This window comes from Pelodiscus sinensis, chromosome 1 (genome assembly GCF_049634645.1).
Source record: "Pelodiscus sinensis isolate JC-2024 chromosome 1, ASM4963464v1, whole genome shotgun sequence".
Taxonomy (NCBI): Eukaryota; Metazoa; Chordata; order Testudines; family Trionychidae; genus Pelodiscus; species Pelodiscus sinensis.
In genome coordinates this window covers 210,087,557-210,106,071 of record NC_134711.1, presented here as the reverse complement: position 1 = coordinate 210,106,071, position 18,515 = coordinate 210,087,557, and the positions used below count along the sequence as shown (strand labels likewise).

General features: G+C 39.5%; 1 protein-coding gene across 4 annotated transcripts in view; it reads left to right on the top strand.

Moving 5' to 3' along the window:
• The window catches only part of NHS (NHS actin remodeling regulator), a 373,181-nt gene that overhangs the window by 349,026 nt on the left and 5,640 nt on the right, over positions 1-18,515 (top strand). For 3 of the 4 annotated variants that reach the window (XM_075914054.1, XM_075914029.1, XM_006113361.4), the window contains exons 4-8: positions 1,485-1,547; positions 3,695-3,887; positions 8,577-8,708; positions 9,896-12,868; positions 13,276-13,402. In XM_075914054.1, the coding sequence (XP_075770169.1) occupies positions 1,485-1,547; positions 3,695-3,887; positions 8,577-8,708; positions 9,896-12,868; positions 13,276-13,402 (3,488 nt within the window). The remainder of the gene's footprint in view (positions 1-1,484; positions 1,548-3,694; positions 3,888-8,576; positions 8,709-9,895; positions 12,869-13,275; positions 13,403-18,515) is intronic. The other variant, XM_075914037.1, reaches the window with a different exon arrangement.

The window sequence follows — 18,515 nt, the reverse complement described above, 5'->3', positions numbered from 1 at the left end:
ATGTAAAGGATGATGATATTTCCATGGAAGGTTGTCTTAGTTCAGTATCAAGAATTAGGAGCTAGGAGCCCCAGCACATCTGTCTGATTGCTGTGGGAAAAGATACTCACTCCAGTGGTTCTCGCACTGTAGTCTGTGTTACACCAGAGCAGATATGTTTCAGTGTCAGTAAAGACAAAAGAAGGCTCCTGATAGCATTTTTCTTCTGTGAATAGCCTGCAAAATGAGACCAGTTGAGAACCACTATTAGCCAAACTGAGAAACATTTGATAATCAAAACTTTTCAAGGGCTACATTTTGTTTTCTTTTTTTGGTCATTTCAAAACATGTTATATTTCAGTCATAGGTGTTAAAATAAGACACTAATTGCAAACAAATCAGGGCCTTGGAATCTTGCAATTCACCCGGAACATGTAATGTGCCAAAATCTATATTTCCCCCTTAAAATACATGCAAAGGCATAGGAAGCCAATTGTTCTTTCATTTTGACATAATGCTTAAAACTTAGCGGCTACGTCTACACTGGCCCCTTTTCCGGAAGGGGCATGTTAATTTCAGCTATCGTAATAGGGAAATCCACGGGGGATATTTAAATCCCCCGCGGCATTTAAATAAAAATGTCCGCCTCTTTTTTCCGGCTTTTAGAAAAGCCGGAAAAGAGCGCCTACACTGGCCCCGATCCTCTGGAAAAAGCGCCCTTTTCTGGAGGATCTTATTCCTACTTTGAAGTAGGATCTTATTCCTACTTTGAAGTAGGAATAAGATCCTCCGGAAAAGGGCGCTTTTTCCGGAGGATCGGGGCCAGTGTAGACGCTCTTTTCCAGCTTTTCTAAAAGCCGGAAAAAAGCGGCGGACATTTTTATTTAAATGCCGCGGGGGATATTTAAATCCCCCGCGGATTTCCCTATTACGATCTCTGAAATTAACATGCCCCTTCCGGAAAAGGGGCCAGTGTAGACGTAGCCCCCATGTTTTACTTGTAACGTCAAAAAAATTGAAATGGAAGATTTAGATCATCTTTAGAGACAGCCTTATTTACATCTATTATTTTTAGCTGAGCAAATCAATATTTAACTTAATCATGAAATAGATAATTGACATGTAATTCAGATACACACTTTACAAAGATTTGGCTTAAATCTGAAAGGAATTGACTTCAGAGTGCCTTACATAGATTTGGCGTAAGATGATTTAATAGTGGCCACACCAAGGCCCAATTTTAGTTGCTAAACCAATTTAGCTAATTCAGTACAGTTTTGAGTTGTGGACATGTTTTTAGGCACCAGGTGATGAGATGGCAGTTTGGAGAAAAGGAACATTTTCAGGAAGGTGAATTTTTCAGCTGGAAACTTAAGTTGTATTTATAGCTCAATTTAAATTTTTTTACCAGTTTCTCTAGAAAGAATTGATGTGCTTTAATCAAAAACATCTTGTGTATGTTTTTAATTTTATCTTTTTCCTTTCCCCACATTTCATGTTTATAGTTTAACAGCACCCGCTCGCCCTCTCCCACTGAGTGTTGCCACATGACCCCATGGAGTAGAAAGGTATTGGAAAAACAAGCATTCTTAAACTAACATCCCTAGCTCATTCATTTTCTCCTTTTCAAAACTCTAACCCTTTCTTTTGCTTGCTTTTTTTCTTGTCACTTTCTTGCACTATCTCAAAGAAAAGTTTGATGTGTTATTCTCTCATCAATAAGGAACAACGGTATTCCCCCTCTCCCCACAACTTTAATAGGTTTACTGGACCACAAGATCATTTCCTCCTATGACTAGCTTTTAAGATCTGGATCTAGATTAACTCTATAATGTGGGTGATTGCATTTTATTTTCTTGCAATGCTCAAAATAGACCAATATTATTCAAAACCATAAGAAGCCATCAATATTATGCCAGAGCAAAACCATCATTTATTCTGTGGAGAGTTGTCATTCCCATTGTTTGCAAACAGTAGCTTCTGCAGACAGTCAGAGCCTGCAGTCAGGTCACTACACTTTCTTTTGTCCAGCAATCCATTGTTATTCAGGGAAGAAATCAGCAGCAAAGTGAGAGAGAGAGAGAGAGAGAGAGAGAGAGAGTGTGTGTGTTTCTCCAATGCCCCAAACTTTTTGGGGGGTGGTTATGGGGGAGAAGTTACCTAGGAAACAAAGTCTTTTGTGCTTGAAGTTTATATGAGCTACTCACGTCTGCTGGTGATCAGCACAAAAGCTGAGAAGAGAAAGAAGGCTGCAAAGCTTTACTAAAACCATATATGGAAAAAAACGTTTTTCTCAAGGGGGGAAGATACGCTGTCTCTTGGGTTTGTGGGTGTTTTTGCAGATTACGCTTAAGGTAAGTGTCATGGGATAGTTTAAATAAGTGGCTGCTAAGTATGATCTGAAACCCTTTTCAAACTGGTTTGGAAACGTTTGCCAGGCTTTAGGTCTTACACTTTTACAGGATTTGTGGGAGCTTTATTTAGAGGAATGGCACAAAGATGATAAATGGGGTGTGATTTTCTCTAATTAGGTAGCTACATGCTAAATGCTGTGCCAAGAAAAGGGAGAAAAAATGATTGTCTTGATCACATATATGCACAAAACTCTGGAATTATATATTGTAAACAACAGTCACAGGCAAGAGCTCCAATAGTTTGCCTGCTGGGAATCTAACACTGGAAAGAAAATCAGGCTCGAAAATATTCCACAGAGTTTAGGAAAAGACATGAACAGATGTTCTGAACTAGTCAAAGACTGATCATACACTACAGAGAAATGTATTAACTGAAAAAAAGAGGAAGGTAGGGTGGACATAGAGTAAGGCATGTGTTTCCTCCCTCCCTCCCCTCCTCCAAACAAAATGGAAACAAAACAGAATTTGAAAATGTGTCTTTAGCTATAAAGTTAGGAGAACTATTTTTCATATTTTACTTTTTAGATGAAACTACAATAGCATTACAGTTCTGGGTGCTTATTCTGTTTAAAACACCTGTTTTTCTTCCGAGTAACTGACTTTTCTCTTGCTTAATTAGCTTTCTATACTTCCATGTCTAGTGGTTTGTTCCATGTCTTAGTATGTTCTAAAATACTTGCATGTTTTCTAAATAATGCTTTGAACTTCTTAAATTGGCAGCTAAACCTCTCCTTAGTTATCCTTCTTCTTGACACCAATATAATCAACATAATCAGTTACAGCCAAATGTATAGCTGTAGGTTCCCTGTTATCTGAACTAAGAATTGATACTTTGAAGGCTTTGGATCTCTTGATGCATAGTCTCAAATTAATATTTACATGGTACCAGTTTTCAGTGGCAGTCACTGTACTTATGCATACCGAAACTTTGCATGCACATTTACCATGATTTTATGTGCATATACTAGACTGGCATTTACAAATCAATATTTAGATACCTAAAATTGATTGTAATTGTGCACACTTGCAATGGATGCACAAAAAGTGCATGCCTCTACTCTTTCAAAGTGTGTCCATATAAATTTAATCTACACTAAAATATTTCCATTATGTTGAGGAATTTGTCTTTTTAGTGCACCCCATTTATCCATGGGAATAATAGTAGTACCATTGTTCTGAATATCTATAATTATTCATTCCTACCCTGTAATCTACTTCTAATCTCTTTCTACTACTTTGTTTAAATATTAGTCTTGTATGACTGAACAGTGAACACTAATTTTGAATGTATTAATTTACAGTCCCATCCACCAGAAGAGGAAGATACAGATGTCATGCTAGGGCAGAGGCCGAAAAATCCAATACATAATATTCCTTCTACACTGGATAAGCAAACCAATTGGAGCAAAGCATTACCTCTCCCAACTCCAGAGGAGAAAATGAAACAAGATGCCCAAGTGATTTCCTCTTGCATTATCCCCATCAATGTCACTGGTACAAGTCTCTTCTATTTCTTTTGCTTGATTAAAGGGTGGTCAGGTCAGGAAATTTTATTATATTAACTGTGGTTCAAAACACAGGACTTTACAACCTACAAGTAAAGACTTGAGAATTTAATTTTGTACAAGACACTAAGCGGGCTAGCTTTGTCCTTCCTACAAAGCCACTGAAGTCAGTGGCATTATATATCCAATATTAATTTGGCCCAGTGTGTTTGTGTCACATTACAAACTGTTATCTAACACTAAATTACACAATATGATGTGTAATTTTGTTATGTATGTGACTGGCAATTGGTATTTAAAAGGATAAAAAATAGCTCTTTGAATGTAGCTAACTGAAATAATGAAAAAACCCATAGTGGTTAATCATATGATAATCATGTGTAACAGAGCAAATAAGGGCAGAGAAAATGTTATGGCACTTGCGGTACTTTAAATATGCAAGTAATGGTAATGTAGCATGTAAGCCATTGCTTTGAGATCTTTTTTCGTGCTGCTAAGTTGAAGGTATAGTAATGGCATCTTCATTTATTTATAACTCTTAGTTTATGCTTTATATATTTTAACAGTGTATTTATACATTATTATACAGCAGCTTTATAAATGATTAAATGTGAGGGATAACTTATTTCCAAAAGCCAAAAATAAGCTTTCTTTTCTTTCTCTCTGTCTTCTGTCTCTTTCTCATGTGAGATTCAGTGAAGGGATTGCTAATATCATCTGAGTTTTTCTCAAAACTATCTTGAACCAATTTTTTATTAATTTAAGAGCATTAACTTAGCTCTATGACTGAAAGACTCAAGTGTAATAATCAGCAAGAAAAGCTGTGTACTTACAGTTAACCTTATAACTAGAGTTGGGTGAAATCGTTCAGCTGAAACTTTTTTCCTATGAAAAATGCAGATTCAGCTACACCAGAGTCAATTTTTCCAAATTGTCTTTTGGGGAGGGGAAAGGGGAATCTGAAAAAACTGAATCTTTTCATTTCAGCCTTTTCTAAATGATACATTTTGATTTTTTTTTCCAGTTGAAAGGACTTTTCATTTCAAGATGTCCTTTAATTTTATTTTTAAAAATTAAAAATGTAAAAATTGTCAAAATTGAACTGAAACATTGAGACTTTTTCAGAGCCAAATGTTTGTTTTGTTTGGTCCAAAACGATTTTATTTATTTGTTTTCATATGGCAAAGGTTTGGAAAATTTTCGGTTTCAGTCTAAACCAAAACATTATTTTCAAAATTGCCAATGAATAAAAATTATTTTATTTACACATCTCTGTTTAGAACATAAAAGTAATTATTATTCCTTTGTGCTTTTTAATACTGCTATAATCAGAGAAAAGCGTGAGGGTCACATATCCTTATGGGATATTAGAATAGAAAGTAATACTATCATAATTACCGGGAGTAATTATAAGTACAACGTGAAGCCTTAAAGAGTATATTCTTCTCAGCATGCATGTACCAATTTCTTACCTTCACTAAAGTTACACAAACATATTTGGAGAAGAGTATACCTTTAGATCTGTAATAAAGGTCAGTTTTTCTAGTAACAGGGATTTTTTCTAGATTCTGTCATAAATTGGAACCAAATTTCCACTGATCAGTTCATCACTCAAGAATGGTACATAATCTTCTGGGTGTTCAATTTGTATCATTCTTATCAACACTAATGTGTATCATTTGTACACATAACGGGGAAAGTATATCCTAGATCAGTGTGGTCTTCAAACTTTTTATGCCCAAAATCCCTTTTTGAATTTAAGGGCAATTCAGGATCTATCCCACCCCTTCCCCGAGGCCTTGCTTTTTCCCTGAAGCACCACCCTGCTCATTCCATACCCCCCTCTCCCTCACTTACTCTACCCCACCCCACCCCACCCCCATTCACTTTCACTGGACTGGGGCAGGGAATTGGGGTGCAGCAGTGGATGAGAGGAGCAAGGTCTGGGAGGGAATTTGTGTGCAGAAAGGGGCTCTGAGCTGGGGTAGAGGGGTGGGGTACAAGAAGAGGTATGGGGTGCTGGCTCTGGGAGAGTGGTGAGGGCTGGCGCAGAGTGCAAGAGAGGGGGTAGGGGGGGTGGCTCCAAGGGGCTGCAGGTTGAGTAATGGAAGAGAAATGCTGATCCAGCATAGCTAGGACTGCTGTACTTGTGCTACTCCTGATTTTAATGCTGCAAAGCCATTCAGCTCTCAACCCCCCCAAAGCATGGGACCTCTGCAGCGGCTCTGGTTCTCCATTCCTGGCAATGGGAGCTGTGGGGGTGGTACTTGCAGGCAGGAGTAACATATGGATAGAACAGTCCCATCTATAGGATGATTTAGCCCTAGGCCCCATGCTTTGGGGGGGGGGGGAGGGGAGTCCCATGGTGGTCATCTCAACATCTTATCGGTGGGGTGCCAGGTGCTTTGAGAGATTACCGGGGGATCCTAGCTCACAGCAGCAGGCATCTGCTCCCCCCTCCTCCCCCCCGCCCCCCCCCCCCGCTCACTGCAATGGTGGGAGCTAGAGCAACCCAGCAGTCTACTGGGCTCCACCCAACTGCCCATCTCCTTGTCTGCTGTGCTGGCTTCACTGTGGCAGCAGGAAGGAGGGTGCCCTGGCCCCTGGGTTTTCCACCTTCTGCCAATGCAGTGAAATGGAGCGAAGACTGCTTGGTCACTCTGGCTCCCATTGTCATGGTGCATGCAGTATGGGATAACCCTTGCCAGGCGCCCCGTAACTCCTGGCTTGCATCGCTCGAGGGAAGAGGCTTTGGACAAGGGAGTGGAGAAGGAGTGAGAAGAGGTGGGATGGGGGCAGAGTAGGACAGGGAAAGGGATGTGATGGCTTGGGGCCTTTGGCAGGGGGAGTTGCCCTGGGTCCCATGCCTGGAATACTAGGGAGGGTTGCCCAAGGCCCTACTCCATCCCCCAAGGGTTGACCCTGACACAGAAACCTCTGCTTCCTTGCTCGCCCACCGTAGAAGCCTGCTGGCCACTTCCTGGAGCAGTGTGGGGCCTGGACAAGCAGGAAGCCTGCCTTAGCAGCAGTCCCACTGTACCATCAGAGATCGCTATTGACTGGGACAGTCTCCAGTCAATCATGATTGATGGTTGGTGACCACTGCACTAGGCCGCCTGCCACTGAGAGATGACCTGGCACATTTTCCACAGGGATCATATGCAAATAACTCATAATTGTTGGAATTTTGGCAACTTAAACCTATTTAATTTTGTTTAAAAAAAATGGACAAACATTCATGTTAGAAAATTAAAGTGAATGGAGTTTAGAGCACATTTGTTTATTATTTAAAAAAAGTTCTTCCTCTGCTTATTACAGGGGCATTGATGGTTACGGAACATCTGTCTGAAGTCTCTATTACACTGTAGTAGATTCCAAGAAGAACTTTTACAAGAAAGTTACTTTTTAATGTTTTACATTGTTACGTAATGTAATGTGTATGTGTGCGTATAATTATGTTTAATATAATTATATGCTATTTAACAGAGTTTTTATTTTAATATTTTTTTTTACTCGGGATTGGATTGTTTTGTTTTGTTTTTTCTAAAGACTGTAAACCACAGAAAAAGTAGCCCCAATTTCACTGTTTATGGCCCTGGCCCACTTCCTCAAACACGAGTCTTGCCAACTTTAGGGAGCACGACTTTGCATTTGTTAGTGCAGCCAACTGCAGCTAAGTGCCATATAATCTTGAGCTGCCACACTCCCTGCTTGATGCAGTTCCAATTATATACAGGGTTTACAGTGGCTCTCAGCACCTCCACTATACTAAGAGCTATATTTTTTGGCTGTTTTCCATTTAACATTCTATTGATCATGGAGAAAACCCAAACTGTCCTTTAGTAACATGCAAATGTAAACAAAATGAGATATTCTATATACCCAAAGTTTTTTAAAATGAGTGTCTAAAATTCAGTTTTTAAATCCACATTTAGGCACCTAAGTATATAGCCTAGTTTTTAAAAAGTACTTGTCACTCAGCAGCCACCATTAATGCCTATGGAAGACTGCTGGGTGCTGAGCACTGTAGAAAATCATACCAATTCTGGAAGTGGCTAAATGTGGATTTAGAAACTGAACTTTAAGTATACATTTATTTAAATGTTGATCTTATATACAAATTAAGAAAAAAGTTCTCTTAATTTGTATGTGGATTTAAAATATTTTATTGCCCCATTTCATGAAACCTCTGCATTTATATATATCCTTAGCACCCTGGTCTCCTCAGAATTGCCAAACTACTGCAACAATGGTTTTATGAATTATTTTTTTAGCTAGTTAGTTAGTCTGTTTGTTTAAATGAGTCGGAGTATAGCTGACCATATCCAGTTCATCATTTTGGCCACTTCCATTCTTGGTAGAGATGTTGATGTCATTGACTTCATGGCAAACAGATAAGTAGCTGTGAGAAAGATGCCTGCCATGGAGAATTCCTGTTTTCCTTTTCTTGTTTATTTTTTTCTACTCTTGTTTCTTTTGGCAATGCAGGATGCTGAGAGGAAGTGGAGTTAGAAGTAAAACTGTGATATACCATAATATAATGTACATAAGAGCTGCATAAGGGCTCTGTTATATTTATCCATAGGGTTAATCCAGACTTACATACCTCCACTGTGTTCCAGCCATTACATTTGTTTACCATTTCTAAAGGCTAATGAGACCTATTTATGGGTTGCAGGAGTTGGTTTTGACAGAGAGGCTAGTATACGCTGCTCTCTTGTTCATTCACAATCTGTACTACAGCGAAGACGAAAGTTGAGAAGGAGGAAAACCATCTCTGGCATCCCCAGAAGAGTGCAACAAGAAATAGGTGTAGTATAAATACAAATCTTCAATAGATAGCATTCTAACTGACTTAAATTGCAGGGATCTGAGGTGGTAGCCTGCCTTCCAAACAGTTTTCCAAGGAAACATTTACGCTTTTATGATTGTGAAGTTTGAAAATGATTGGTTTATTTTTCTTTAATACAGTAAGCAAAGTTATATTACTCAATATGGCTTTGACATACTACAGGCCTTACTGAGTGATATAGATATACATGTTCAACCCTTATTGTTTAAATGTAATCAGTTACTTAATTTTTTCATTTATTTTTGTTATATAACCATAGTTATGTGCATAAAAAGTAACTAGATTCAGTGAAAGTTTTTTCTTGTGCAAGAGATCTTAAGGTAAAGAAGTGACAGATGTTATCTTGCAAGATGATGAGCTATCTCAGTATCAGAACAATTTACATATATAGCCAATTGAATATTTGCATTAGACATCTGTAAATGCTTTTCTGGAAACTTTGTCAAACATTATTCTTACCTGTTTTTACCATTTCTCTTCCCACTCATTCTTTATTACTTAGGATGAAATTGGGAGGCCTAACTCTGATTTCACTTAAATCAGTGTAAATCAAAAGTAATTCAGTGGGAGTCAGCTCCAGTGTAACATGGGTATGAAATCAACATTAGATCCAGGATATTTATTTCTTTAGCATACCTCTACTCCTGAAGTCAGCCAGGAATGTGTTCATATTAGGGAATAAGCAAACAGAGCCCATGAAACAAAGATCCTGTTGTTATACAAATGCTCTACGTGGTAAAGAATCAGAGAAGGGAAATTCATATGTATACAATCAAAATAGATTTGTTTTAAACAAAATGTTTACAAAGTTTTCTCTGAGGCAACACTTCACTAAAACAGCCTTTATTAGTTAAAATACAGTGGCACAAACTAAAAAGTTAATATTTATCTTGTCACAGCAAGATCAGCTCAGCGCAAGATCACATTGCAGGAATAGGAGAACCAAGATCACATTGCAGGAATAGGAGAATTTCCCATCTTACCGGGATAAGGTCTGCCTTATATGCTTTTTATAGTAAAGTTTCATTTGGTACAATTCTCAGCAAGAAAAAGTCTACAACGAAATGTGTCTTGGGTTACTTTGTGGGTCATCATTAGTCAGCAAATGTAAAAATGTATCTCACACAATTTTACATGTATCCTAGATTCTGATGAATCACCAGTAGCGAGAGAACGGAATGTGATTGTGCATGCAAATCCAGACTTCTCCAGTACAATCAACAGGAGATCAGGTACCAGGGACTCTGAGTGCCAGACTGAAGAAATTCTTATTGCTGCTCCATCCAGAAGAAGAATCCGAGCTCAGAGAGGTCAAAGCGTTGTAGCCTCCCTGTCGCATTCAGCCGGCAACATTTTGGTGTTGACAGACAACGGTGACACAATGTTCACTACAGGAGTGAGCAACCGTATCCGATCACGGAGTCTTCCTCGTGAAGGTGCTAGAGCCAGTGAAGCTGATCAAGATGCTGGTGCCAAAACTTCAGTGTATGAAGCAGAACACTTTTTAGCAAGTCAAGAAAGAATTACAAAAAAGGGTAATGATGGCATCAATAACCAGGGTACACAAGAACACCAGCCTATAGGTTTAACTTGTTCTCAGCACCTCCATAGCCCAGAACATAATATAAATGAGAGAGGGAGGTCAAGGTTGTCAAGAATGGCAGATTCTGGAAGCTGTGAGATTTCATCAAACTCTGACACCTTTGGGAGCCCCATTCACTCTATCTCCACAGCAGGAGTCCTTCTCAGCAGTCACATGGACCAGAAAGATGACCATCAGTCCTCCAGTGGGAACTGGAGTGGAAGTAGCTCAACATGTCCCTCACAGACATCAGAAACTATTCCTCCTGCTGCCTCTCCTCCACTGACTGGATCTTCACATTGTGACTCAGAATTGTCACTGAACACTGCTCCTAATGCCAATGAAGATTCTAGTGTCTTTATAACAGAGCAGTACAGTGATCACATAGATAAGGTTCGAGGTCACAGGGCAAGCTCCTTCACTTCCACTGTAGCGGATTTACTTGATGACCCCAATAACAGCAACACAAGCGACAGTGAATGGAATTATCTGCATCATCATCATGATGCTTCCTGTCGTCAGGATTTCAGCCCTGAACGCCCAAAGGATGACAGCCTAGGCTGCCCAAGTTTTACAAGTATGGCCACTTATGATAGCTTTCTAGAAAAAACCCCATCTGACAAAGCAGACACTAGCTCACACTTCTCTGTGGACACGGAAGGATATTATACCTCCATGCACTTTGACTGTGGTCTCAAAGGTAATAAAAGTTATATTTGTAACTATGCAGCTGCAGGTTCTGAGAGTGGCCGGAATGCAGATATTGCTTCCAGTCTCACTGATTGTGCCTGGCAGGATTATGTAAACCACAGGAAGCAGGGAAGACAGAGCATCTCTCTTAAGAAACCAAAGGCAAAGCCAGCCCCACCAAAACGCAGTTCATCTTTAAGGAAGTCTGATGGCAGCACAGATCTTCCTGAGAAGAAAGAACCAAAGATAAACAGTGGGCAGCACATGCCTCACACTTCCAGGGAAATGAAGCTGCCACTCGAGTTTTCAAATACACCTTCCAGAGTGGAAAACTCTAATCTGCCAAGCAAACAGGAACTCTCCTGGATTAATCAGAATGACAGTGGACTAAAGAACATTCCGTTTGACACCACGGATATTCCATCATTTAAAGATGAAGGTGCTGAACAATCTCACTATGCAGATCTCTGGCTTCTAAATGACTTGAAATCTAATGATCCTTATAGGTCTTTATCCAATTCAAGCACTGCTACGGGTACTACAGTCATAGAATGCATAAAGTCACCAGAAAGTTCTGAATCACAAACATCGCAGTCCGGATCAAGAGCCACCACTCCGTCTCTCCCTTCTGTTGATAATGAGTTTAAGCTGGCTTCCCCAGAAAAGTTGGCTGGTTTAGCATCACCCTCTAGCGGTTACTCCAGCCAGTCTGAAACACCAACATCCTCTTTCCCAACTGCTTTCTTCTCTGGGCCTTTATCTCCAGGGGGTAGTAAAAGAAAGCCAAAAGTACCAGAAAGGAAGTCCTCATTACAACAGCCTTCTTCTAAAGATGGCACCGTATCTCTAAACAAAGACCTAGAACTTCCAATTATACCTCCTACTCATCTTGACCTAAGTGCTCTTCATAATGTCTTGAATAAACCATTTGCTCACAGAAACCAGTTGCATGCTTTTAATTACAATAAACAGAACGTGATAGGAGAAGCACTAAACCCTAATCCTCCACCAGGCCTTGCTATTACACCTTCAGTTCTTAAATCAGTTCACCTTAAATCAATTAATAAGCCCGAAGAAGTGAAACAAAAAGACAATAATACAGACTTTCTCTGCATACAAGAAACCTCATTAATGGTGACTGCCATTTCTCCAGACAACATGAGGCCGCTTGTAGCTAAGAAATCAATATCACGTCAGTACTCTACAGAAGATGCCATAATGTCCTATATTGACTTTTCTCCAATGGAGTCGGGCCCTGCTAAACTGCATTCAGAGAAAAGTTCATCCAGTAGTTTACAGAATAATTGTGATCAAGAAACTGTAATCTCAGCAAATGTGGATATTTTAGAAGCAAACACCGTGAAAGACCAAATGTACCCAGTTGGTGAGCCTGTATCAGAGAACACACAAACCTGTAGCACATCTGCAGAAGAGTTTACAGAAGGTTTTGTTGCCCCCACAAGTGATTATGAAATTAAGATAACGTATCATGAAACAGAATGGGAAAAGAGCTTTGATCCTGGGCAGATTAAGGACGAATTACCTGCAATCTATGAACAAAAGTTAGAATCTAAACCTGTGGATGAAAACACATTCCAATCTGATCCACCAGCTGGAGGAGCAGACATTAGTAATCAGCCTAAGCATCACTTTAATATAAGCCACCATAATGACAAAGTGCCTGGGAATATCAGATATGAATCAGAGATATCAACAGTAAATTCACTTAATGAAAAAAGTTCTGAGCAGGAAAATGATGTTGCATCAGGTATTCCAACCAAAAGTGCCTCTGATGACAGCAGGGCAGAGGAGACAAAGGGGAGTGAAGATGATGCTTTACTGAAAGGTCAGTTCTATAATTATTTTTTAAAGTTATAGAATTAGTTGATTATATAGAGATGATTTTTAGTGATTCCATAAAAATATTGATTCTCAGGTTGAGTAACTCTTCTTAATTCCATTGATTTTTAATGATGCTATCCTGATTTATGTCAGCTGAGTATCTGGCTGACTTTATTTTAAACATTCTTAAGAATATATATTTTGCATTGGCCTGTTACTTAATTTCAGTTAAAAGAACTAAAGCTCTTACCAAGAAATAGTACTTTGACAGATGAGTACAATATTTAGACTAGATTTAAAGTGTAAATTATTGTATAGACTAATCTATTATTAATTGAGCTTGTGAATTGCATTAGTAGTCCTACTGTGAAGTGTGGCAAGCATCTGACATTCCTTCTTTTCTTATTTAAGAATCTTCTCCAAGTGATGATTCCATAATTTCACCATTAAGTGAAGATTCTCAAACTGAAGCAGAAGATGCTTTTGTGTCTCCAAACAAACCTCGCACTACAGAGGATCTATTTGCAGTCATTCACAGGTGACCTAGCATTACTATTACTGTAATCTAGCTATGGTATGTCTACACTGCACACTTATTTCGAAATAAAATATTCTGGAATAGTTATTCCGAAATAGCTTATGTCGAAATAACACATCTACACTGCAGGGAAACCTCAAAAATCGTCTGAGGCAGGCTTCCCTAATGTAACAGTGCTATCTTGATTTAGAGTCCCAGGAGGCACTGGGGAGGAATAATTTAGAATGGCCCGAGTGAGGGGCTATTTCGAAATACCAGCAGTGGCGTGTCTACACATGCCTTATTTCAAAATAGCTATTTTGGAATAAGTGTTATTTCTTGTAGAATAAGGTTTACAGATTTTGGAATAAGCCATCCATTATTTCAAAATAATTTTGAAATAATGGAATGGCTGTGTAGATGCTTGCATTGTTATTTCAAAATAATGCTAGTTATCGCGAAATAACGGTGCAGTGTAGATGCATCCTATGTGAATACAGAATACAATCTCCTGCAAAGTGAAAAAAGTAAAAAATGTTTGATGGAGCTGCTGAGAGTAGGGATGTAAAAATGTGGTTAAAAATGTAACCATGTAGCCACTAAAAATCATAATGATTACATGCATTGTGTATAAATAGCTATCTCCCCAGGAACAGGGTCAGCAAGGCCAGCCGGTCTCACTCTCAGGGAGCCAGCGTGTAAACCTGAGTGGGAGGTGAGGGGACCGACCAGGCCTGCCACAGATAGGGGCTGCTCCAGTGTGCCCTGCAGGGCTGGAGCAGCCCTCTGCCCAACATGGGCAGGGTGCTGCTCTAGCGCCTACCTGTTAACCAGTACCGGTAAACCTCACCATTAAGGGTGAGGCTTACCAGGTAACCTTTTATGTCCCTAACTGAGATTATGTAATTATTTTGTTAATTAACCAAAAAGATTGTTAGGTCTGTTTGTCATAACTGTTGGTTTAAGTCATGGTAAGCTGAAGGAGACGACTGTTTATAACAATCAGGATTTTCTATGAAGCAATACCTGTAGATTTGTCAAAAAAAGAGTTCTGAGAAACTGTTCAGCTAGTTCAGAATTGAAGCTGGGGTGTTCATAAAAGCAACAAATACCAATGTTGAAGATCCTGTTCTTTTTCAAACTGTTCTGCCAATTAAGGAGAACTACAGCACCAGATGGGCATTTTCACAAAGTAGCCATTGCTGGGTTAGCAATGCTTTCTAAATCTAAAAACCACAAAGCTGTGTGTGAGGTAAGCTAACTCTCTTCATATCTTGCACAAAATGGCAAAAGTGAGAACACGAAGAGTTAAGGCATCTAACATAGCATACCTTTTACTCCTTCATCTTTACCCCCTAGAACTACGATAAAACACATGCAACCACAGATCTTTGCCCCTGTAGGGATGCCAGCCTACCAACGCCCATCAAGTATTTTGCTATCTGAGGGTACGTCTAGACTACGGGTTTTTTTTTCAAAAGGAGATATACAAATTCGGCACTAATTTGTATATCATCTTCCAATCGCTTTTTCGAAAGCAGGGTTTTTAAAAGTGAAAGTAGTCTGGACACGCTTTTTTGGGGGAAAAAAACCTTTTTTCGAAAAAAAAATGCTCTTCCTAAAAAAAGGAAGTTTATGTGGTTTTTCGAAAAAGGGGTTTTTTTTTCTGAAAAAACCCCACATCCAAACTACTTTCACTTTCAAAAAAGTGATCAGAAGAAGATATGCAAATTAGTGCCAAATCTGCATATCTCCTTTTGAAAAGAAAAGTAGTCTAGATGTATCCTCAGGATGGACTTAATCATGTTAAGTTTTGCTTTATTGATATTATTGGGAGTGATGAAGGATTATGTGCAGTGGGAGACTGGTGGCATCCCCCTAATTATGCATTTCCAGACTTTCAGACAGTTAGATTTTCAAAGTGGTATTTGATTTTTGTATAGAAAATATAATCTCATTGGGTGCTAGCTGAGTTCCATTAAAACACACTTTCAAATTTAACTGTTTTTAACAGTTAGTTATGAATTTCCTGTTTATTTAATGAAAGCCAAGAGCTTCAATTGGGTGAGCATATAAAAGCTACAAGAGAGAATAGCAGAGTGCATATGGCCTACCAAAGCAGGATTCCCTGCTTCTAAATATTAGAAAATCCATAGAAGGTGTGTATAACAGTGGGAATTATATAATCCTGGAATATGGGGTAGTGGATGGTGAGACAATGGAGGATTGCACATCATATATGCCTTCCCTAGTTTCCTGCAACACTATCTTTGCCCTTTCTCTTCTCTTCCATTTCATGCACTTTATACTTTTCAGCCCTATTTTATTCCATTTCATCATATTCCATCCCATCAGTGTTCTACCTTTCTTCTCTTTAGCACCCCAACTTTGAGACATGATTTCATGCTACCCATCAGTATGCCCCTGTCAAGGCTGTTCCCCACTGTGGCACTCTGGGTACGTCTAGACTACAGGGTTTTGTCGACGGAAGTTTTGTCGACAGATACTGTCGACAAAACTTCTGTCGACATAGAGCTTCTAGACACATTCAGTTCTGTCAACAAAGCAAGCTGCTTTGTCGACAAAACCCTGTAGTCTAGACGCAACCCTACAGGCAATAACACCTTCTGTCGACAGAACTCTGTCGACAGAAGGTGTTATGCCTCGTAAAATGAGGTTTACCAGCGTCGACAAAACTGCTGAGTTCTGTCGACGTTATGTTGACAGAACTCAGCGGTAGTGTAGACGCAGGTATAATTTTGTCGACAAAAGTCCACTTTTGTCGACAAAACTCAGTAGTCTAGACACACCCTCTGAGTGCAGGAGGTGGGGGCCGCAAGAGACCTTGCCTCTATAGGCTTCTGCTTAAAAGTTCCCGAAGGTCACAGATTCCCTGGCCTTGAGAGGTAGCTACCATCTTCTTCTTCTTTAACCCTGGTACTCTGAGTGAAGCATAGGTCAGCCACCTATGCTACCACTACTAAGCAAAAAAACCTTTTCTTAAACCCAGGAAGAAGCACTTGGAACTTCTTCCAGAGGGGTATCCCAAGCTTAAAAAGAGATGAAAAAAAAAAAACCATTGCAATCTCTTATAGCTGACCTCTGTTTTAGGCATGCATACACAGACCTACTATTACCCTCCAGGACACAAGAATCAAATCATCACCTTTAAAAAAGGTGATTTTATTAACAAAACACAAAGATATACTTGATATCATCTTATCAATAAACTAGGGAAATACAACCCAGATGGGGCTACTATAAGGTGGGTGCATAACTGTCTGGATATCTGTTCTCAAAGAGTAGTTATCAATGGTTCACAATCATGCTGGAACAGCATAACAAGTGGGGCTCCACAGGGGTCTGTTTTGGGACCAGTTCTGTTCAGTAGCTTCATCAATGATTTAGATGATGACATATAGAGAGTACGATTATTAAGTTTGCAGATGATACCAAGCTGGGAAGGGTTGCAAGTGCTTTGGAGATAGGGTCAAAATTCAAAATGATCTGGAGAAACTCGAGAAATGGTCTGTGATAACTAGTATGATGTAAGGACAAATGCAAAGTACTCCACTTAGGAAGGAACATTCAGTTTCACACACACAGAATAGGAAGTGATTGTCTAGGAAGGAGTACTGCCAAAAGGGATTTAGGGGTCATAGTGGACCCACAAGTTAAACATGAGTCAACAGTGTAACACTATTGCAAAAAAAGCAAAAATGATTCTAGGCTGCATTAACAGGAATGTTGTGAGCAAGACATGAGAAGTCATTCTTCCACTCTACTCTGTGCTGATTGGGCCTCAGTTGGGCTGTGTCTACATTGGCACCCTTTTCTGGAAAAGGGTGCCAATGTAGACACAGCCCTCAAGTATTGTGTGCAGTTCTGGGCACCACATTATAAGAAAGATGTGGAGAAATTGGAGAAGCTCCAGAGAAGAGTAACAAAAATGATTAAAGGTCTAGAAAACATGACCTGTAAGGGAAGACTGAAAGAACTGGGCTTGTTTAGTTTAGAAAAGAGAAGACTGAGAGGGGACATAATAGTGGTTTTCCAGTATCTAAAGCGGTGTTACAAAGAGGAGGGAGAAAAATTGTACTCCTTGACTTCTGATAATAGGACAAAAAGCAATGGGCTTAAATTGCAGCAAGGGAGGTTTAGGTTGGACATTAGGAAAAACTTCCTGTCAGGGTGGTTAAACACTGGAATAAATTGCCTAGGGAGGTTGTGGAAGCTCCATCACTGAATATATTAAAGTGCAGGCTGGATAGACATCTATCAGGGATGTTCTTGACAGTGCTTGGTTCTTCCATGTGGGCAGAGGACTGGACTTGATGACCTCTCTAAGTCCCTTCCAGTTCTACTATTCTATGATAAAGCATACTTGGTTGTTAGGTGTTTTAAAGTAATTGAGAAATGAACAATTTAAAAACACAGAGAAATTTCATCCCTAGGATACACCTTAAGTACAATGTGAATGGGGGAGGGGGGAACAAGGACTTGTCAGAGAGAAGATTAACCAAACAACAAAACAAAGAAAATAATCTGATAGCGTCTAAATAGACATTCCATTCCCTGTCTACTCACTGATCCATGCTTCAAGGTCCAGTCCATTTCCATGCCCAGTATTCTTTGTAGGTATGTAGTTCTGCCTGGTTCAGTTTACCTTGTCCCTGTGCCCCCCAACACCTGGCTTAAAACTCACACAAAGAAGAAAAGCAAGCAGGTATTCCTTTCATTTCAAATTTCAACATCTTCCCCCATTGGCTTTCCTGGCTCCCTGCCAACAACTTCTAGCTACTTGAGTTTAACCCTTTGGTTACTGAATACTGGGATGTTCAAAAAAGGCCAGCACTCCTCCTTATCCATCGCAGCTCCAAAGAGCCCTAACCCATTGCATGTCTCTCCCAATTCCTCTTCCCTTTCTCTGTATATCCTCCTAAACTCTTGCACTGTCTCATTTCCCCTCTAACTCAGAAATAGGTTGTCAGAAGAACATCAGTTTATAAATATTGCTTTACATATGATAGGTCAAAAAGACAAGGAATTATTTTCAAAGTAAACTAGCTTTTTCAAACCACCATAATCTTAAAACTTTGATTTTTACCAAACTTTCCAGAAAAAATGTATGTCT